This window comes from Varroa destructor, unplaced genomic scaffold (genome assembly GCF_002443255.2).
Source record: "Varroa destructor unplaced genomic scaffold, Vdes_3.0 BEIS01000005.1, whole genome shotgun sequence".
In the NCBI taxonomy this organism is placed as follows: domain Eukaryota; kingdom Metazoa; phylum Arthropoda; class Arachnida; order Mesostigmata; family Varroidae; genus Varroa; species Varroa destructor.
Window position 1 is genome coordinate 40,866,225 of NW_019211458.1, and position 22,912 is coordinate 40,889,136.

General features: G+C 39.4%; 2 protein-coding genes and 1 long non-coding RNA gene across 32 annotated transcripts in view; 2 read left to right on the plus strand and 1 right to left on the minus strand.

Annotated features, from left to right (window-relative positions):
• LOC111250935 (corticotropin-releasing hormone receptor 1-like) overlaps window positions 1-22,912 on the plus strand; it is an 83,986-nt gene that overhangs the window by 36,496 nt on the left and 24,578 nt on the right. For 7 of the 9 annotated variants that reach the window (XM_086989686.1, XM_086989687.1, XM_086989685.1 and 4 more), the window contains 2 exons: window positions 10,023-10,202; window positions 11,363-11,454. The exons of 1 other annotated variant lie outside the window; for it this stretch is intronic. In XM_086989686.1, coding sequence (XP_086845812.1) covers window positions 10,023-10,202; window positions 11,363-11,454 — 272 coding nt within the window. The remainder of the gene's footprint in view (window positions 1-10,022; window positions 10,203-11,362; window positions 11,455-22,912) is intronic. One more of the 9 variants, XM_086989690.1, reaches the window with a different exon arrangement.
• Window positions 1-22,912, minus strand: part of LOC111250937 (uncharacterized) — a 48,782-nt gene that overhangs the window by 17,653 nt on the left and 8,217 nt on the right. The window contains exons 1-6 of one of the 22 annotated variants that reach the window (XM_086989695.1): window positions 21,414-21,778; window positions 18,939-19,198; window positions 18,711-18,798; window positions 16,095-16,217; window positions 15,205-15,278; window positions 14,313-14,899 (exon numbers count right to left, since the gene is read on the minus strand). In XM_086989695.1, the coding sequence (XP_086845821.1) occupies window positions 14,868-14,899; window positions 15,205-15,278; window positions 16,095-16,217; window positions 18,711-18,769 (288 nt within the window). In that variant the 5' untranslated portion in view covers window positions 18,770-18,798; window positions 18,939-19,198; window positions 21,414-21,778 and the 3' untranslated portion in view covers window positions 14,313-14,867. The other 21 variants (XM_086989694.1, XM_086989696.1, XM_086989697.1 and 18 more) reach the window with 21 other exon arrangements.
• LOC147755695 (uncharacterized) lies at window positions 11,495-12,528 on the plus strand. The gene is made up of 3 exons (XR_015328031.1): window positions 11,495-11,547; window positions 11,842-11,871; window positions 12,143-12,528. It is a non-coding gene; the product is annotated as an uncharacterized LOC147755695 (long non-coding RNA).

Sequence of the window (22,912 nt, forward strand, 5' to 3'; positions counted from 1 at the left end):
ATTGGACAAACAAGAGTTGGTATTTCCGGGTCGGCCGTTGTCCACACGCCAAATTCATTTAGTCCTGTTTTCCTGTACATGTTTTCCACTTTGGAGGGCCTATCACTGTAGAACAGCTTTTTATGTACAAGAATCGGTTTCATTGTTCCCAGGCGAGGATTGTAAAAGAAAGCAGCGCTACCGTTCGCGTGTCCACTCGCGCTGGGACGGGCGGCTAAACAGCAGTAGGGTAAAACTCCAGTAGTGTGAAAGGTGAAACGGCTTAGGTTTCTGTCAGTTTTATACCGGATAGCGCTGTCGAATGCTAGCAGCAATGATCGTTTTGTTATTCGGATTCATCTTGTTGGCAGCCAGTTCTAAATTTCGGAGTACGGACACGAACCTGTTGTTGCTGTCGGTTGTCCCTCATCCATTATGGCGGTTTGGCCACTCTCGAGACCTCGTCGGCCTCATCGATTACGCTGTGTGCCTTTACTTATTGGAGAGTCCCTTTGCTCTCGCCAATGATTTACGCGCACAGATCCTGCAACCTAGAATGACAGCTGCGTGCTTTGCCACATTTTTAGAGTAAACCTCTGCCCTGTCCCTTGGTATTGAAAAAGTGTAGATACCCATACTAACTAACGTACGGTGAGCGTGTTCTGTGTGTACTTTCGGGAGGTAATACATTGTCAGCACTTGCTGTTTGTTCAGTGTCGCCATCAGTTGGTCCGTTACGAAACTTACTGCAGCTGCCCAACATAAGCGACAGCTTCATCTCCTGTCAGCAATATGTTTACATTGATATTATACACGTTATTTTTTGGGTTTTTGGAAAAGCAACTGGCAGGGCTACGAGGCAAGAGAAGCATTGAATATTGCCATAAGTACGAGTAACGCTTCCTGCAGTTATTCCAGACTAAATATTGTTAACCAACAGCCTGCAGACCACTCCGTAATAGACTTAGTAGGAATTGTGGCAATGTTCATTGCAAACGTTGGTTCCTTGCTTCAGACGGTTGCAATGGACCGTTTCACTGAATACCTGACGCAGGGGTGCCCGACAGCGCGACACTAAAAGCTTGTTAAAGGAGTATCAGGCGCTTCAGATTGCTTCGAAAATAACGAGCTCTCCATATCAACTTTAATGCTACGTCCTGTTCACATGGCAGCGGGCGAAGGAGGGCCAGGATAAGTTTCTAATAAGAAAGGAAAGGAGGGTTCATGTGAGGCTTTGAAGAAATTGTCAGTGTGGAGCGCTTAACCCAATGTGCGAATCCAAAATGCTTGTGGCAGGCCAGGTAGGTAACAGATGAAACATACTCACAAAAATCGCCTGGAACTTCACCGACTCTCGAAATAAATGATGCACGCACTATGAGGAGATCTATAAAGGTCTCAATAATCGTGACATGAGCGAAAGCAACGGGATTCAGCAATAAACTAATACAAGTAGTAAGGTGACCTATTTATCGAGTTAAATCATGAAAAATCGACGAATGCATATCCATTGTTAATGTACTATCCAATATACAACAAGCTGACATTTATTGGGTAAAAGGCAACCAAACACAAAGTGCCTACCCTTATTCACAGATAGTCGGATCTCTATATTGCGAAATAACCTCGAGACGCTTTCTTGAGCAAATGAAAGACTAATGGCAAACTCGTCATTACAATCTGGCTTGTCTGATGTTGATCCACCCAGAGTTTTAATGCGTGAAATTGCTTTCGCACTTGGACTCTCTGAGAAACTTCACAAGTTCGAAGGAATATCGGCCACGTGTTCCAGACGACGAATATACACACGGGGAAGATAAACGGACATCAACACTATGAAATCTATTTCGAGTAGCGTTTATTGGAAACTACAACAGACATATTGTATTTTATCGATATTTTAACTCTCTGATGCATTTACTTAAATCTGGCGAAGTCCCAAGTAATATCGTAGCGGCTCTTAGATCATGGCTAACCTAAAAACTCGCTTTGAGCCATCTGGCGGTTTCTATGTTTTGCGTCAATTGAAAAAAACACTATCTAAATTTTATATAATTGGCACCGTACTCTACGATTGTTTATCGCTATCTCATGAATACTCCTGTGTTGCACACGGTTTCGGCATTAATGAAACTCTGTCCATTGGAACGCCCATACGTTGAAAAGCAACTTACTGCATTCAGAAGCAGACTTATGCTCTTAGTTAGTGCATTTCCTTAAGAATACTAACAACGCTAATGCTAAAATCTGTAAAACCACGACCACTAAACGTAACTTCACCCAGTTACAACAAGTAATTATACATTTCTACTTCTTCAAGCACTGAAAATCATCGCCGGGGCCGTTTCGAACGTAATAAGGCAAATAAATTTTGCCCCCTCAAAACTGATGAGCCTAAATCAGGTTTCTGCAGTGTTTCAGGGCGGTGATGAGGAGCAGGCTTTCAGTGTTTAAAAAAGCAGCGACACATGATCTCTATACCTCGTCCTGTCTGAACCAACTTTGATAAAAGTGAAACTAGCTAGAATAGAATTTGATATTAGTAGCAATAAAAGCTAGGATGATGCGTTCGGTGGTCGGATTATTCCGTCCGATGTTTTGTTCTCATGTCTCTGGGAAAAATAAACATATTTATTTATTTATTCTGTAATAACAAAACGGTTCCGTGGACAGTTGCAAATAATAAGTGGTGTTTTTCTTCTAGGTCAAACCGTCGATAAGGGAGTGGCTTGCAGTCCAATATAGTTTTCGGCAAAATTATTATGAATTTTACTCTATAAGATACCTAGCAAAACTGGAGTGCATTGATGCGATTAACCGTTGTAGAGATTCCATAACTTCAATCAGTGAAGGACTTTTTTTAATCTAGGTTAAAAGTTTGACTTCAGCATAAGTTAGCCAGTATTACAATATGGTCTGAACGTGAACAGTAAATACTACAGTCCTCAAGACTATAAGGTCTGCGCCACGTGCTTTTGAGCTTCGGAAGCGAATAAACATCATTATGAAGACAATTATAATTTGCTTTGTTGAAAAAATTTGCATGGATCTTACCAGATTAGAATCTGAAACCTTCTTGCTCCCTCCCGTATACCTATCCTGCACTAACTATCACCTATTCTGTTCCGCTGACAAATTGAACATCGCTACCAAAAGCTTTAAACAGCGCAGTGCTACGGAAAATTACGTTGGGAAAACGGGTTGCACGTGTAATTGAGCATTATCACGAATATTGCGATAAGACATCTTAACCTCAATAAAGATTTCGCCAACGAAAGCCTTGTATAAGCTTCTGTCTTGACTTTTTTTTTTGCTCAAATTGAAGAAACCGTTTCTTAAATTGATTCTAAGCCACTTGTTTTTGTTGTATGTTTATTCAAACGATACTTTTATTATCATAAACTCTATACGTGTTCGTGACACATAACAACTAAGGGAATATTCAACGGTTCGTAAACGCTTGCTATAATCCGAAAACCGCCCCATTTGCCACAGAGTATGCACATCTAAACGCTCGCAGTTATTTCACCAGTAAGCTTCAGCCCTTTTTAAGAGAACACTCTTAAAATATTATATAGCAAGAAACATCAATAAGCAAGCCTCAGCAAGAAGATCATTTCGATAAATCTCAAAGTTAACTTGCTGAAGTGACCCCAGTCTTGGCTCATTGACTTCGCTCGATTTGAATGACGTACGCTTGCAGGTGAAACGACCGCCTTCCGAACTTTTGGGTACATAACTTTTGTATAGGTGTGCAGAGCGTGTAATTGAGAGATCTATGTAAATGAGAGATTATGCGAGTTGTTGAAGTAAAGTTATGTTTCGTTAGTGCTGAATGACCCCTGTGTTACAATCGAAATGGCTACATAATACACAACCAGTATCCGTTCTGTGCGACGTTAAAAAAACATTAAGTTTCTCGCCTGTTTTACTGTGTGTACGCAAAAACGAATAAAAATAGCCAGAATTCTATAAATAACTATAATAATATATAATAAAAGTGAAATAATCCTTTCTAATCTGTCTCTTGGTTTACGTTATCCCATGTGAAAGATATTGGCTGTAAACATCATCGGATGTAGCTAGCATTCAATTCAGACATAACATACTCTAAGTACTTAATTTTCTCTTTTTTTAAAAGTTCCCAGAACTTGCCGTAGAGATTTTTTTTCGGTGATACGTTCTCTGTAGTGTACAAGTATATTTTTCTTCGTTTAGTTATTGTCATGACCGTTTGAATTACTATTGAAGTGTCCAATCACAAAAAACGATACACAAAAAATATGTATAATTTAGTGATATAGGTGTATGATATAGTTGTTTCATATATATATATTGCTTCGTATGATGATAATAATTTGTCAATAGTAATTATTATCTAAATAGCGAAAATCATTTAGCGATCACCTGGCATCCGACAAGACTTTATTCTCTCAAGGCTCAAATTCTAGCCTAAACATGGTGTTGCAGGCCGAACGATGCACTAGCTATGTTTGTGTTATGGCAATTTGGTGGGTTTTACTGTCGGACTCTAAACGTCTAACCTTGGTTCTCTAACCGCCGGGGCAACATGACGATATGCATGTTTTTTTATATGAAAAAAAAACAGAACGCCTGTTATGCAGCGCTAGAATTAAAAACCGCATTTGTTCCTATTATTTTATGAAAATCTCTTATAGATTATTTTACATATATTCTAGATATGAATACCGTCTTACGTGAAATCTCTGTGAAAGTGAAGTTATCTCCACTGCGAACAATTAAGCTGGGAGTAGGTTTCAATAGTTTCCACCAGTGGTTTTTTGACAGCTTCAGAACGGGCCCTCCAGACAGACCGAGCTTCGTGTGAATAGCATGACTACGGAAGCAGCTAAAAATCACATGAAACTAAATTTATTCATTCTGGGCGAACAGTTAAGACGTGGAATTTTGTTGGGTAGAAAGTTACGTTTTAAGCTCTCAATGACAGAAAAACGTAAAGGCTACGGGAAATACTATATTTTCACTTCACACGGAACTATGTGTATTAGCAAACAGAAACGATCTATTTGTCGCAACGGACATTTGATTATCAGTTATTTTTCAAGTATTATACGGTAACTGGTCCGTTTTAAAGCAAGGCAGGAAAGCTCTGATGGCTAGACAAACCCTCACCGAGAACGTACACAGTCTAGGTCACAAGAAAAGTCTATCTGTGCGACAAAAACTAGCTGTAGGTGCGGAAGAAGCGAAAACAGGGTCCAACACAATACAACAGGAAATTGACGACACGACACAAAAAAACAGTGCGGATTTCAGCGTTAACTGGTGACGTTCTTTTATCCCCTAAAGAAGTTCGCTGTGAACGAACGCAAAGTGTCGCGGACCGTGTTTGTCACAGAAGTCTGAAGACAAGAAAACCAAGAGATTTGAGTGATGTTGTTTGCTTCTCGATACGTTAAATCACTAGGCATCTTCGATTTCTCTCCGAGGGAAAATTTCTCACCTCGATTCAAAAATAAACCACAAAAATTATTTTTGCTTTACTTATGATTTAGAAGATGTGCCTACTGCAGATAACAAACTTTTGGCCAAAATTTATGCTCTGTGTGTGGTGTCCAGTAAAGGAAACGAAACATTTTGTCACCATCCTTCTTTCAGAAAAGCGAACGTATCACTGGAGAGGTTTATCTCTGTGTCTACAAACTTTGAGACACCCATGTACAACTGACTTGTCTGAAAGGAAACCATACGTTTTTCGACAATACAAACTAATCAGTGCAGGATTCGTCGCTTGAAAATACAATCACGTTCCGGCGAAGGGGGGAGATGGAGCTAACTCGGATTTGAATCCGTCCGGTTACTATGAGTAGAGCGTCATGGAGAAAGCCCAGCAAGTCTCGACACAAGCTTACTCGTGCTATCAAAAAGGCTTTCGCGAAATTACATTTAAGCATATGAACTGTTTGAGCCCGCATTCAAGCTGCAATTACCTTTATTCAGTAAAAGTCATGAATAAGACCTCTAGCACATATACAAAAATGTCCAAAACCATAATAGAAAGTCCCAATTTACGTACCGTAATATATATGTATACGATGATGCATATAGCGATTATGAGGCCATATGCGCCAGAATTTGCTCAAGGCTATCGTAGGAAACAATAAAAAAAAATAAAGTAACACGCTATTCGTCAAACACTCTTTAATTATGTGTACGGAATATATTTTTACGACTCAGTTTGGAGAAAGGACACTGATTATAGTTGCAGAAGCCGATGCGCCCTAACCTCTTGTTGCTAGGCAAGTCAAAGTCCTCATATGCTTATCATAGGTCCATATCAGTTCATGCTGCGCAGGGTGAAACCGTGTTTTAAATAGTTTGAACATCGATAAGTCATGTTTTCCTGACTTCAAATCATTCCTGAAAGTCAGCTTGACCTCATTGGCACCTATGTAACTACCATATGGCTACGCATGTTTCTAGCATGAATACTGACTCACGTCAAATTATAGTCTATGATCGTAATCTGATGGATACATCTACCATATTGTCCGGTCAATACGTCATACTATCGAAATCGTCAAACTATTTTTCTCCTAGCGAACTACACATGACATGCCCTTAGCAAAAGCGGCATGTGGTATAACGATACGATAACCTTAGTTTAGCCTGACATATGTATATGTAAATGTATGATTTAAGTTGCGCTGTAAGGCTTCACATTCTATATAAAATGTATTACATATAGGGTTAAAACGCAGTGCCCCATATAGCCCCACCTTATCTTGATCCGAATGACCTGCAGGATGCTCATGTAGTGTAAGTCAATATTACGACTTTTCTAAAACGAGCGATTTGGCGTTGAAAAGGAGCATGTGAAATTATAGTAGAAAAGTCTTACTTCGTAGGTTTGTTGCATACTTTACATCCTTCAATAGAAATTTGTTGAAACACGAAAAAGTACCTAGCTGTTGCATACGGCCTCACATCTTGAAATTTTGGCAGCGAATAACATCTAATTATGCGGTTGCGCTAAACTTATAATCCGCATGAATCCAAAATATTCTGACAGTTTCATAGTTTAGAAATACTGAATCACCGTTCCCTAGCTGGAAACAGATGGGCTCGCTCATATCGTCTCACTTCCATATAAGTTCAGCTTCCTCCATGTAATACCGTATGCAACTGAAGAAAAAAATCAGGTATCTAGTCGATGGGTTTTTCCTAGTTAACTGGTGGTATGCCTATCATTGCGGGAGTAGTACATCGGCACGTTCCATTCATAGAGCCGTCCTTTTCACTGATAGGACTCGTCAGCCATGGACAGTACGTGTACAACTGTTTGGATAGAACGTGTCGATAATACTAGTCTTCTAATGTGCCTTCTACAGAGGAGTAAGGTAATGATGGAGAGCACAGTCCCCTAAAGAAAGGCAAAAGCCAGGGCAGATATCCTAAAACGATGCCTGTTAGCTTGCAGATCGCCTTATATTTTTGCTGTTACTGTTGAGAAATAGAAGAAGCCCTACTAGGTAGAGCTAATAATAATAAGACAACCTTAAAATAACACATTTGGATCAGTTGCTTTCTCGAGAATACCCAGAGGCAAAATAACGCCAATGTTGGCTGTTTTAGAGCATTCTAGATCCTTTTGATCAACTGGGGTCACTGGTGAATAAATTGTTTCTATTGAGTTCGCAATCGATTTGATGGTCATAAATATGCTAACCGTAAGACAAGCGGAGCAAATGTTTGTGAAATAATGATTTTTTATTATATTGCTTCACCTGTTGACTAATCCTTTAGCTAACTATAAACATATATTTTTTTCCATATCCTAACTATGAACTTATTTTTGCCCAGGCCAGTATATTGAAAGTGGCCCTTCATCTATCACTCTCAAGTCTCTAAGCCAAATGAGCTCATTTTGCGACATAGCTGGCTTACCATTACTAAACATATTAAGAGTAAGTTCAGCGTATTTTCCAACCCGTCACAGCCTCGTGACTTCAATGGCTGGCTTCAATCAGAAACGAATTACGATGTCCCGTTGTTGTGAACTATTGAACAGCCCCATGGCCGGCCTGCATTGTAAGGTACTAGGCATGAGCTTTTCGCAGACACATATGCGCCCAGGTAGAGGTTAAACACTTATCTGCCCCGAAACGAAGTGGTAGAATAATGAGATTTGTTAGGCGTTTGTCCTTCTGTTATAATGGGTGATTTTGCTGGCACCTTGTTTAAACTTTATTTGTATCCAATTGTCCTGCTCCGATAGCTGAGTTTAGAACGTCCTCTTATCGACACTGATCCAGTGCCTGTCTCGTCAAGTAAATATGACATCTGCCAGCATGCATAAGTGACGTGGCGTTAGGCGCATTTGGTTAAGGCGAAACTTAAAAAGGGCATAGATCTTGAGTCTTGCTTGCGAATGGTAAAACATCAAACAGTTTGTCGGCAGAACCAGGTCATGAGATGTTCCGAGGAGCTCGCCGCAGGTAACGCAGAAAAAACTGAGTACGTTCATCGGCCAGTCTGCTTAGGTAGTAAGCAAGCGCTATTCTCTTAACTATTCGCGTTCAGCGTTATTATTGATTATGGTCTGCACGCGATTCACAATGATCTATAGTCAATTCGTCCTTTTCCTCATTTTATAAAGCCAGAAACACTAGCTATTATGTGCCTATAAGGTGCATGTTTCCGGTGACATAATCGAAGAAAGAACTAAAGGTATTATGGCTAGTGCAGGTATTTTCACATAAACACGGATTAAACTTATCTGCACGGTAAGCCGTTAATAATCAATAATTTAAGTGTTCTGAAAGCCTATCGTGTTACAGCTTCGAATTGTACAGCGGACCTGATTTTTGGTAGCCTGACTTTTTACGTTCGCTTTCATCGTGGCCGATTTTGAGCTCAGAGTTCTTGGCGTATCAAAGCTTATTGACAATTGTTTTGACTATGACGGAATCGGGTGTGTTTGGTACAAACTGGGATAAACAGTAAAATAATAGAGCTACAAGAAAGGCAGCTAAAAGCTGAAAGTGACAAAACGATGGCACTATGAAGGGTATTAGGGTTCAAAAGCATGCGGAGAAATTTCACTAGTAACTTAGAACAGAACTGGGATCTAAAACAATAAGGAAGGCAAACAAAAGTTGCTGATGAATAAAATTTCTCAGGAACGCACTCAGAGCACAAATCTTCTTCAGCCATTAAATAGAGCACCGCTTTAATTGGATTGTTCGTGGCTTTCATATTTCACTCATCTATGCATCTGTAGGATAGATGAAAGTCCCATTTGCATCTACAAGCTATAGTAATAACACTATTTTGCGAGTATATGTCAATATATACACGTTTTCCAAATTAAGTATTAATTTAACAATTAGTTTTTTTCAGAGGTAGTTTAAATTTCTATCTGGGCAACACAGTCGAATTTGAACACTTCGTAGAATTGGGGATGCCACAGGCACGTGAAAACGCTATAGGCGCTGCATCGTAGTCCTTAAACGAGTAGAAACACGAAGGTTATATTATTCGATCTCTAATACTACAGAAACATCTTTTGGCTGCCAACGGTGTCGTGTAGATTACATTCGAATAAAATTAAATTACCTAACCCTGCGCCTTAGTTCAAACCATTGTTGCCCAGGCCCAGATCCTGTAAATATAACTTTTATCGTCCGTTAAACAAACAGCGTTACGTCCTTATTTACCACAGCTCACCACAGGGAAATTAGACATCAACCTAGTAATTACGGTAATCAATTGCAGCTATGTTTTATTTTCAGATAAACTGCAAAAATTAAATTTCAAAAAAATAAGATTGCTTTCTTCTAGTAGAGTGGAATATTACGCTTGTTCGTACGCCGATTTAAGGATAGGGTAATGCGTGTTTAGTTCGATAGACATTAATCGTTAATTTCGGCAAGAATGGTTGTGTAATAGGACCGAAAGCTAGGTAAGCTTGCATAGGTGCCTGGAAGCGTGTCAAAAACTATCTAATGGAACTATATTTCTTCTTTTCTGTTGCTACATCTTATTTGATATTTCAAAAGCCGGGGACAATAGCTCAGGCACAGAATCCAGCGGATGTCCGGTAGCATGGGATGGCCTATCATGTTGGCCTGCCGTTCCACCTTCGTCGTTGCTTCAGCGTTCGTGTCGCCTTCTGCTTCTAAACATCGAAGAAGGCGCTAGTACTGTCCTACGTACGACAATGCATCATCTAAACGATGGTACTGTTGTCTCAACCAACATCAACAATTTACCAACGGCCTAAATAGTATTCATAGGAATCGCTGTTAATGACTTTGTTTCGTCTGTCGCATGAAGAAGTTGAGTAGCAATGAAAAAATGTCTGAATCTGCGTCAGTCTAGGAGCAATACTTCCAATATATATATATATATATATACTCATTAAAGTGTTATTGTTTTAAACTGAACTTTTGTGTTCACGCTCCTTAAAAAAAATCATTAAAGCTCTAATATATATGTCGAATTGTAAGAGGATGGATCCTCGAGAGCTGACATTTTTATCGGCGCCTGGAAGTTACAATTCAAGTATGATATCCTAGGAGATAATCCTGATCAATCTTGTCTCTAACTCGCTAGGTGTCGATATGGGCCTGTATCCTATTGTATTTGCGAAAAAGTATGCATGGAAATTTAGACTGTTTACTCTACCATGGGACCGTTCAACTTTCTGATGCTCTTTGCTTTTCTATCTGTCATAATTCACTACAACTCATGTATCGTTCGAATAATTCAGCTAAAAAAATAACAATACTCAATTCATACTACCTCAAAGACGATAACGCTCTTAGCATGTATATTGACTACCTGCACGTTGATGCCGTTGCTATAGAATATAGGAATTGCACCCGCTATTTATTCATGAGATTCTGCGTTATATTACCTCTTAAGGTAAAACATGATCGTGCCTTTCTCAACCCACGTGAACTCTAGCAGTTCTGTATGCTTTGCGAAACTCATCATAGTTATTCAAGAGTTTCTCAAAAGCTCTTTGAATATATCGCTTGAAAAGTATGTAAGAACCGATACGCGTGCAAATGTATACAAAGTGATATGTCCTCCTTCAAAACGTAGGTAGCTTTAGTAGTCCTACTGTTCGTTAAATAGGACGCTATCGAAACTTGTTGCTAGCTGGTACGTACATTTGCGTAAATTAAACGTTTTACTGGCCGTATTTTATCTAGTGAGGAACTTCCCCGTGCTCGTTAAGTTAGCAGCTCGATTCGAGTCGGGTAGCGTTTCATTATCATGACCTGTTACCGGTCGGCGACCTACAGTGGCAGTGATGGCTGCACGAAATCGCTTGTTTGTCACCATGCTAACCTTATGAACGTTATTTTTTATGCTGTTTGAATTATTGCAGAAACGTTTGCGTACCGCCTCTGTGATAGCGAAGGTCACTGGGTACTGAACACGACGAACTATAATGCTTGTATTGCCCTCATCAGTCAAGCGGTTAGTCGAACTAGCAATAATAATGAAAAGCATGCTTGAGTTGGCCTAGCTTGAACGCTCTACCAACCACTAGGGCATTTATCCAGCGACCTGGTGCGTATATTCGCAATTTTTACACAATCTGTATAAATAAAAAGGACTTATTCGTATATTTGCAAAGGTCGCCTACCTTTATATCGCCATGTTGTGGGTCATCCTTTGTTTCCCGTATACTATACCGCCTAAAACCAGATGAGGCCCGCGTTGTGCTCCATACCCACAACTCGAGTCCGCAGTTGTTACCGTCGTTGCTGATGTTAACCTGACATGCTAAGAGAAAAATAATATGTAATTTTTTTTGTTTTGTCCCTTGTCGGATATTTTGCGATTTGTTGGAGAGCTATCTAGGGCAACGCTCCTGCCTATAAGTGAAAACAGGTAAAATCCTTTCGCCTCCAGCGTGTGACAGTCACCGTCTCGTAGAGTACTGTCTATGTTTCGTCAACTAGAAACTGAACGTAACCTGCGTCCCGATTATGAAATAATTACAAATATAACGTAATTGGAAAATTTTACCGAATTCGGTCTTGTGAATTGCAATGTAAAAATCATTAATATTTGTAAGACTATGTCAAGCGATTTTCGATTATTCCATATATATATATATATATATATATATATATATACAATTTCCACTCTGAATCTAAAGGTTCGAATGGAGGGAAAGCTGTACATGCCAGCTTCATCTCTTCGCAGTTGTTGTCTGTGAGACCAAGTGGCACCGTTACACCGTCAGCCGCAACAGCAACAGTTGAGAAAAATATAGAATATTCGATAGTACGTGTATTGTTTAAGTAAGAACATGCAAAAATAGTGCTACCTATTATGATCGGCCTATGGGCATGAACAGGGGCTGTCTTTACTATCGGCGTTGCATTGCGTTCAAGGTGCCTGCAACTTTTGTGACCTCCAAAGTTTCTCAGATCTGTATCTCCGATATCAGTGACGTAGTTAATAGACTTAGTATCGAACACGACATCGGTAAAAAAATAGTAATCTTTACGTCCAGTTACAACATTACGAATGAACACCGAGACGAGCATAGTGAATGTCTCTTAACATATTGAGAATTTACTGAATTAGAGAACATACTGTTAACAAAAAAAAGTCTGCTCATAGATTGAATGGACTAACAAAAGACTTGATTTTTTTTGTTATTGTAAACGTTGGTTGCAGTAAGATTTTAAGGTTCCATAAAGCCTATGGTGGTCTATTAGCTTACAAAACGGGAAAAAAAGAACGACTAAAAAATCGATATCTGTTGAATATTCTGAAGTTTGATGCGTAGATTATTGAGAGAAATTGGTCTTGAAGGTTCAAAAAGTTTCAATAGGGCTTAAGAACGTTTTGTGTTTTAAGCATGCTCTTAGTTATATTCCCATGCGGACAGGCTTTCGGAAGCACCTTCTTATGTTGTGTCAAGAGCAACAAAAAAGGGTTTTGCTAGATTTAGCTGCGATTTCTCAGCAGACCTATAAAGCAGCGGAATAACCATATTAAAAGCTTTCGTAGCTAGCATTTTCACTTTTTTCTCCTTTTCCCACGGATACTTTTCATCATCTGCTAACGCTAACATCTGAACCCGCAGTAGCCGGCACTCTTGTTATTTACGGTTACTATGACGACATGCTCACTCCAGACCTCCCCATTTGCAAGATAAAGCATTAAGCCTTTAGTTAATAATTCTACCGCGGGTGAACCGGGATTCAAACTTAAAGTGAATTACTATTTTCTGCTACATATCATATGTTTTGGACAATAAGGTTTCAGCCCGTTATCATGTGTAAAGCTAGCCTTGACCTTTATAGTATTACTGCTTTGATACTTTCGAAATATATATTTTGACCCGAAATTACTTAGTACCTGCTGTGATGTTTGTTACATTTAAGCTACTGACACCGACAGACTTGTATAGAATATTAATTAGTACGATAAAAGCGAAACTATGCTTCATTTCAGCTTATCTTTGAAGATCAAAGGCTAACTAGCTGTTACCTTAGCTTGTTGAAAAAAATAGGTGCTACGTCCGAACATCTCTCTAACATTAGCTCTGGAGGGTAGTACAGGTTAGATCACTCGTAAATGTTCACATGAGTAGGTCGGACGTTAGAGTTGAATCTGAAATGTCCTTCTCCTTTTATCAGTTTTATGTGATCTTACCGTCTACTGGGTCTTGGTGAGTCTAATGGATAACAAAGAGTTTCGATACATCCAGTAGTCCATTAAGTCCTGGCGCTGCTAGCATAGACTGAGTGCAGTGTAATAGTAAAAAAAAAAACACGTATGGGCGTCCTATCCGACATAACTTGTCAGTAACAGCTATAATTACGATCCCTCTCGCTTCCTGAGCATTAGCTATGGATTATACCGAGCGTATGCAGCATAAGACATTCAAAACACAAGCCCCCATATCATTGTATTGCGTGAATTTAAACTCGATATGAAACAATGAGATACGAATTGGCATTACGATTTTGTTCGAGAAAACTTCCTGTTAGAGTCTGTATCTAATGTCTATTAAGAAAGCTGGGTGACCGCTGTATGAGATGTTATGCTGATTGGGTGTTTAGCTAGATTGTTTTATCTAATAGCCATTTACCTAATTATATTATACTATGGATAATAATACATCGTTTAGGAAATAATAGGCTGCCGATTACTGTCTGGTGGAGTAGTTTTTAGAAAATGCACCGATTGACAATTTTTATACAGAGGGATACATACCCTTTCTGGGCTCGTAGTACAAGAACAAATGAGATTTGGTTCATACAAGCTTACCTTTCCATATGGTCTTATGGTAAGCGAAAACATCAGTGCAATAAAATCTCTATAGAGAAAATATATTTATTAGAAAAAACATTTCGATTCCATTCCAAAATTCTATGGGATGGGTTTAACTATTAGTAGGCAGGAACTAGTGGTGACTGTCCATTTTAATTGAAATACTCAGTATTTACGAATGAAAATAGCTAAAATCTCCCGAAGCAGAGTTTCTCTTTGAAAACCTGTGTAGCAAACTTTCGAGGGTTTCGGACTATGACCCGCACTTCTAAGTCGTTTTATTAATCTACTCGAACCCTATTATACGTTAGGTGAAATTTATTAATTTTATTATACATTAAGTAAATACGATCGCGTTGCTTATCTTTGATAAGAAACAGTTTTTTCCAACGACCGAAGCACTTAAATGTTGCAAGTTGTACCTCCGGCGTTGCCATCAGACGCATCAGACAATTGTGGCCCCCAAATTGTGTCTACGTTCAGATTCGATCATAGACCACCAGGCGCCCCTAACATTAGCAAGAAGACAAGTTCCTCATTAAGGATTTGATCGGACGACGATCAACGTTCCTAACGAGTTCTCAGCCGCATGGTCAGAATCTAAAGGTCCACGTCGGAGTTGCATCTAAAGCATTGCTAAAACACGTAGAACCAATTTAGTGCGAGCCAAGCACGCATTTCAATCGCATTATATTATCTGTCCAGTAAACTTACAGACAATTCTCGTTCGGTTAGGTCTCCGCCATCAAAAAGGTTTTGATCCTGAAAGGTCCTGATTTAATATTAGAGACGCAACTGCCTTCATAAAGGAACTCCTAGCTAAAAACTGGGATGCACAGATAACACTGTAGTATTACACCAAAATACATATTAATAGCATAATAATCAAAATATAGCAGAATAAATTCAATTAGGCAGAATATGGCATACAATGAAATAACTTTTCCTTGACACGACAATCCAACAGTGTACGTGAAGATTTTATTGCCGACGAAGGAGAGTGCCTATGTTAGCGTACAGACAAAAGGACACGTGCACAACGAGGAATTAATTCACTAATTACTGCAAGCTTTTTTTATGCATATTTATGCACCACTGCCCCTATTTGAGTTCAACTTGAAGGGTGAACAAATGGTCGACAGCAGCTTATGCAAATTTTACCACCAGAGTGTCACAATTATTAGGTAAAATCGCCGTACGCTACCCTCCGAAACATGTTTTACTGCGCTGTTACCGTACGTAGAGCCTCAAAATAAGAGACGTTACAGCCAAACTGACCGAGAACATTATACACAGAAGCACTGCCACCACAAGGTCGGATATAAGTTGACTCTGCGCAAAACAATATCTATGTATGAAAAAGTTGAACTATAATCGTTGCGTAAATAGCAGCTTATGATACTAAGTAAGCGTAAAGATTGTACGGAAGATGTTAGCATTTTTACCTGGAGATGATTATCAACTATTCACTTCGTTGTTTCTGTATAGCGTATCATACAGCTTAATAAAATCTGTGTTTACAAGGCGGTTTAATAGTATTATAGCGCATGCACATTATTTAACCTATCGCCACATCCTACGTAAAGCAGACAAACGGGACGATCTCCATCTTAATAAGCTATCAATCAAACGTTTATATTCTTTTTATAGCACTTCGTATTGAGACAAAACTGATTTACCCCAATTCGACCAATCGATATTCTATGTATGTTAATCGTATCGAACATCGTGGTCGTGTATATATATATATATCGAAGAAGATGAATAATGTATATTGTATTATTGTCTACTGTCACCCTCCTCAGGATCCGGACGCGTACCCCTTTGAAGCGCCTTCACTTCTTCCCGTCGCCGTTTCCGGGATCGTGGCATCTTTATCGCTAATTTCACTACTTCTGCTCACGATTGCAGCCGTAATCTTTTTAAAGTTTACGTAAGCAACGCTAAAGAACGAAAAAAAAAAAAACAAACAAAAAACACACATTAAAACGGTTGTTATTCATAAATGTTTTCGCTGGTTCGAACGTGCGACCCTTCGTTCCAGGCAGTGATGTCAATTATGAATCATTTATATCCATTGTCAGCTATAGCCTTTCTTCGCAGCTTATTATTATATTGGTAAAACTGTACTTGTGTGTACTGATTGAGTACGTAAAGCTGATAATTAACGCAAATCTGATCGTTGAAAGCATTTTTACTAGATTTCATGGAAGTCTTGCCTTGTCCATATCGCTCATCCGAGTGGTGACGGAAAGCCTTTACGAAGGCAACTGAAAGGGCTTTGCCATAGAATTTCTCTCGGTGTTGCTTTGTTCATCCTGCGAAATAGGTTTTTGTGGCGTACAACCAAAGGTCCAGTTGTTAAAGCACACTTCGATGACTAGGAGCGTTGTTGCGAGACGATGCTCAGTTATCGCCAGGTAGATATTGACATATTTGATTTCAAGGAGATTATTTGCGACATCACGACATTAGATCAACTATGGAAGTATACCACTGGAAAGTGGTCGGTTGAGCTTCGCCTGCACGCTTATCTGTGCTTTTTCCTGACCCATTTCCGAATGAATCTTTACGTAATGAGGACGCGTGAAATCTTAATTAGCACTGACCGCGCCAAGTATATTTACACAGTGTCTTCCGTCCTTTTCGGCGGCACTGTGTGTAATGTGGGATTTCGTCAGAGTTGATATTCCCTTATTTTCGAAAAGGGTTTGCACCATGTAAAAAACCACGTCATTTACTGTAAAGTGCCTTGGGTGCCAGGCCTCGTTACCGTAACAGGCAAATATAAGGTCACCGGTGGTAACTACATGCAGTCAGCCACGAGGACAAAGGCGGGACTTGCATGCTGGTGCAGGCTATAGTCGTACAGAGTGTGTTGTTGTGCAGGATCAATATCAGCCGCGGTGATAGTATAACGTATATATACTTAATAACAAACCGACTCTAACTATATCGCATGGGTATTCGTCATAAGATCGAATAGAACTATATATATAATGTGCTATAATGAGGTTTTATTTCGAATCTCGTATTGCTGCTGATAGTAAAGTGCGGTTTAAACAGATTATTAACACGCTGGTGTTTGATATAGAATTGTTCTTGGAACGAATTTAAATTATTCGTTATCATTCGACCACAAAGAGACGGCAGTTTTACAGAATAACGAACAAAGTCTCGTCAAACTTTTATTGCGTTTTTTTTTTCTAGAATTTGGATGCTCTTTATTTTGCCGAAATTCCATAGAATACGTACAAGCCAAAAAACAATGGTGGGACGCGAGATTACACAGGCGCACGAGGACCTCAATGTCCGAGATACTATAGTGCCTTCACAAAAGACCAAGTTGATTAGCTTGTTAAACGTTAGCAGAGGGACTTAGCGTAACAAATATTTAACTATATACATATATAAGGTCGACCAAGCGATCGTTCCATCTCCAGTTTGAACTACCGATCGTCAATTATGCTACATTACTGAGTCATAATTATTGATTACTTTCTAAATCGATGGAAAGCGATTTATAAAACTTTATAACTTTCATTCCTATTATGCATTGCCAGTTTTACATTACAAGCCCAGGCCCAGTATTGGACCAGCTTGTTTAGGACGTCCAAGATGGGACAATACGGACTGAATAGTCAGTCTCATATAGCATCGTCTCAAAGGCGCTCTTAAGATTCGTGCACATTGTATCAAGAGGAATATTTTCTTGCAATCAGATCACTGTTATTCAGAGGTTTTCATTGACAAGAATTAATAAAAGCAAGTGAGACTTTTTACTTACTAGCCAATATTTGTACGTTGAAAAATACCAAGTTCCTATAATAAACATCGGACCGCGGTTGCGCACAGAAAATGCTAAGTACAAATACAGTAAACATTTTTTTCGGGCTAGTTTGACACCGCTGTGTAAGGAGTATCGCCGTCATACGACAGCTCGCAATCGAAACAGGCGACTTGTTCATAGCTTTCAAATACGGGGTCCATAAGGGTCGCAGCACAAACACTTGAAAGGAAGAGTGTCAAAAATAACTAATACAGCACGCCTACATTATAGCCAACAAACAACTAGAAAATTAAGTTATCTTGTAACTTAACGTCGTTCATTACGTGGTATTGTACACATCTAAACCCAATGATCCTTCTTCGACTTAAAAACATCGCCAACTATTCGCGGTATTGCCTTATCGCTACAGGATAAAAAAAAAACTCGCGTGGTCTGTTTGTTCGGCTTCCTTGAGTGTGCGTACTAATTGCCAACGTGTCTTTATACGTCAGACAACGAATTTGTCTTACCATACCCTAGTTCATGTAAGACTGTTCAATTTCCTTGCACCTTTAATCATATCGATATTGTCCTTCGATAATAGTAAGTGCCTACCCCATGCTGTTGCATTATTTAGGATAAGACGTGGCAATGTGGGCCTGCTTACCTTTTTTTTTCTCCTAAGAACCATCGTTTATCGACCGCAATCTTTCCTATGTACGCCATACGCCGAAGAGCCTAACGAGTCGCCGCGTCTACCTTTAACCCAACAGCGTATAATAGAACAAAATTATTCTCAGATATTTTTGACCGTTTATATAGGCCTTTATCAGGCGCAGGAATGAGACACGAAGATAAGAGAAGGAGTATACAATAATGCTGTAAAGTTACTCACTGGAACCGATGTCCTTGTGGTCGATGAGCGGCAATAAATTTGGAAAAACAGCATTGTACTACTGCACCGTTAACAGCATACAATGGCGATTTTGTAGGGCGTCACTACCGAGCGGAAAGTTGTCCTTACCATTTTATATGGCCTCCTATAGATTAACACTGATTTGAGATGTTAGTACAGCTGTGCCGAAATTGGTGTCGGACTTCGTTTGAGCTAGGCGTACCCGAGAAGGTTCGAGCGACAAGGGTGATAGCTGTCACCTTTTGCATGTGAAGAACCGCATATGATAACAAAATTCACTTTAACAATTTATGATACCTGCGGCACGAAAACTTAATCTGACAGAAAATTCCTATATTGTAAGCAAGAAAAGAGTTTCCTTTAGATGCAGCGTATCTCGCAGATCGGTATCATGAAAACATACAATTAACCGAATCATCATCGCATTACGTGCCCTAGAGCACACCAATATTAAGAAGTGCTCGAAATTGTTTAGTGCACCGAAGACTTGTAAGTGAGCTGACCTGACCCATCGTTGGTTCTGGTTAGTGACGATGGCATTTATAATCACTCGCCCGAATTTGATTTTATTGTTTTCACGATTATGGGATCAACGATTACCTTTGAGAGAAACGTAGGTATGACGAACTTGATAATTTTAAAGTTGCGCGCGTAGTTTACCAGAGAATCATCTTACTCACCAAAATACGCTATAAAACAAATTCAGTTGATCGATCATATCCTATAGGCTTGCGCAAAATTGAAATGAACCCTCAATAGAGATGCATTTTCGATGTATGCATTTATGATTATATATATCATTCGAAGCAGAACGATGATGTGATGGAGCGTACCATGGCACCTTCTTGTGGCTTGCAGAGATTAGAATTACCAGTCTGTATGTAATACTTCCCAGGTCCATACCTTTCATAAAAATAGACCTCAGTTAAATCGATTAACTTTAGCGTGGGGTGGTCGTGGCAAAACACGCGTCCAAGAACGTTGTCGTCGAATAGATAACACAAGCAAGTATTATTTGCTGGGAGATTTACCACAGCAGGCAACCGAGAAAACAAATTTCGGCTGTCGGGAATAGTCAGCGCGACTACGCAGCCTGGGACGGGTAGCCGTGATGAGTTTGGTCAATTCATAAAGGCCCGAGTCGATTTGTAAGCGCACTCAGGTACATCGGAATGTTTCGGACCAGTCCTTGGTCCAAAATCAGCAAGGGTGGTTGCATTTCTTGCCTGAACAAACGCTGCTTGCGTTGCACGCCGACATACGATTACTGAGCACCCAGAACAAATCGTAAAAGCTGGCTCAGATGAGCACAGCCAGCGCCAGCCGACAGTTTAGCCCCCAAGCCAACGAAGATTATAACAAGAGTCAAGAGTAACGTCAATATAAGAAGCTATGTTTATATAAAGAAAACTTATTTTTTCGTCAGTTTTCGAGAAGTTTATAAGAAAGCGTCTAGAAATATGCCTGCTAGATGATAATAGAAAAAACGGCAAAAGTGATTTCTGGAAGCGCGGTGCAAATAAAGTTAAAAATACGAACCAGCAACTAAACGGTCGTATTCGAAGAGACCAGCCAATATTTTGTGAGATTGTGTTAAGAAAGGAGCACCTCAGAATAGTCCGACCACAACTCTTCGCTTGTTAGTACTAAATGCACGTTTAGGAAAATTTAATTGCATTGCAGTTATTTATAATTATAATTAAGTACACTGGAACGTATGAGGTACAATGAATGAATGAAAGGTTTAAAAACAGGTATAGCCTTAAACAAGCAATGTTACCTAAAAGCAAAATACATTGTCATTACACGATTGCATTATGGATTTGGACGATTATTACGCCAAGTAGTAAACGATAAGAAGGTAGCTAGAATATATATATTCGGCATATGTCGATAATTCGACATACTTGCATCCTATTCTTTTGTGGTATGCGTTGCTCTGACACAACGGAAGACGTATAACGATACATATACGATATGAGAAACAGCAGTTGTTACTCTTGGATATTCTGCACGACGACGAACTGAGAACGGTATCGATTTATCTCAAGGCGGTTTCATATTTAAAAGCTGGCGAACGGTCAGGTACGTACGAGCGGCGTGACGTCGGATAGCTCCATCTTGAAAGGAACTAAGCCGAAGAGGCGTTCACGGGCTGAACAAGTTTACCGAGGAATTTCAGCCGTTTTTTTTTAAGGAGCAAATAGAGAATCTTGGCATGCTCTTAAAATTGCCACGGTGATCGGGCGCAGAGCTCTGAAAGAGACTAATTCTGCCTAGGCGCTCTTTCTATTCATCCCGAATATTATCAACAGTCCCGTGCTAGGGTCGATTCCAGCTTTCCCGAAACAGCAGGACGGCTCTACAATAGGGTCTTTAACCATTAAGCAAACTACTGTATCATATCAAAAATAAGCCATACGAGCAGTTTTTGTACACTACGTACATCTATACCTTGATCTGCGATGACTGTCAACTCAATATGCACACAGGTATATACGACATTTAATGACGAATCGTCTGCTAATGTGTGCGTCGGTATGAATAGATCATCGAACGCCAGTTTGGCGGAATAATTTTTGGAACGAATTTAAATTAGCCATTCTTATTACACCGCAGAGCAACGGCAATTCTGTAGATTGATAGACAAGATTTTACCTTGCCATTATGCTACTAGAGGGCGTTTTAAATTTAAGAAGAAAAAAAAAAAAAAAAAAGGTTATTTATAAGGACTCCGCAATCTAGCTTGAAGTCCGTCAATCATAGTAGCCTGGCTTCCATAAAATGTAAATCATGTAATGTTTTTAAAATGTTTAAACCTCTCCTATAGGTTAACCATTGTACAAACATCGGTTATTCTAATACGTTTATTCGCTAATAACATGCACACCTTGTGACCAATACCTAAACTGCACAGTCTTCAACACGAAGTGTTCCACTTTTCGCACTGTACTGTAGTAAAGTTATATTATCAGCATATACACAGAGTTCGGCTAGTTAAGTTACATCGGATTGAAGAGCATAATAACACGGAGAACTTCGTCGGCTCAGCTTTAATCGAAGGGACACAACGTCAACATCCGAACAACGGTCGTTAATCGTGTGGTAAATTCCGTAAAGTTTGAATATGTGGTGCCATTTTACTATTCAGATATACGTACCTATATGTGAAGACGACGTGTAGGAAAGACACATCTGGCAACGATAGTGTAGGCCGTCATGATCGGATTTGAGCATGTTTAGATATATGCATATGTTAAACTCCAGTATAAAACTACTAAAATTACACATTGGCCGCATGCATTTCACATTTTCATGTAGATGCATTACGTTAAACGTTTTAGCTGTAAACTTAGTTGAAAGAGGACTCAACAACTAACTTACTACCATATTGGCAGGTCAGTTTATTTAGGATGTATCTTACAAACTTCATTAAGGGAAGACACAGAATGTTCCCCGGAACAATTTCCTGAGTGAAGACATAATCGGCTGTGAAGGGCAAGTCGTTGGCTTGTATCGCAAATTGTCTCTGACGTCGTCGGAAGTGGGAAATTTGTGTGATTAGAGGGCAACAGAAACCGAGCGGTCACTTCTATGCATGCGCCGTCTCAAGGGCACCGTCAAATTTGCACGTATTACATGAACAGGAACGTTTTCGTTGCCATAATCATGTTCGCTGTTCAGAAGTTCATACGGACAAAAGACGGTTAGACGCAAGATGCAAATCGAAGTCGTAAAAAAAATAAGGCTTTTATATTACTAGTCAATATTTCTAGCCAAAAAAATAGATAAAATAATAACTGTGCAACTGTGGTAGTGAACATAATTTGATGAGTAAAGATTTTTTAGACGATGCTTTTCGAATAGAAATTAGGTCAGGAATATCTATTTCAGTGATACCACAGCGCAAAGCCAAAACTCGTTGCTTGTTCTTTTTTTTTTTGTTGGAGATT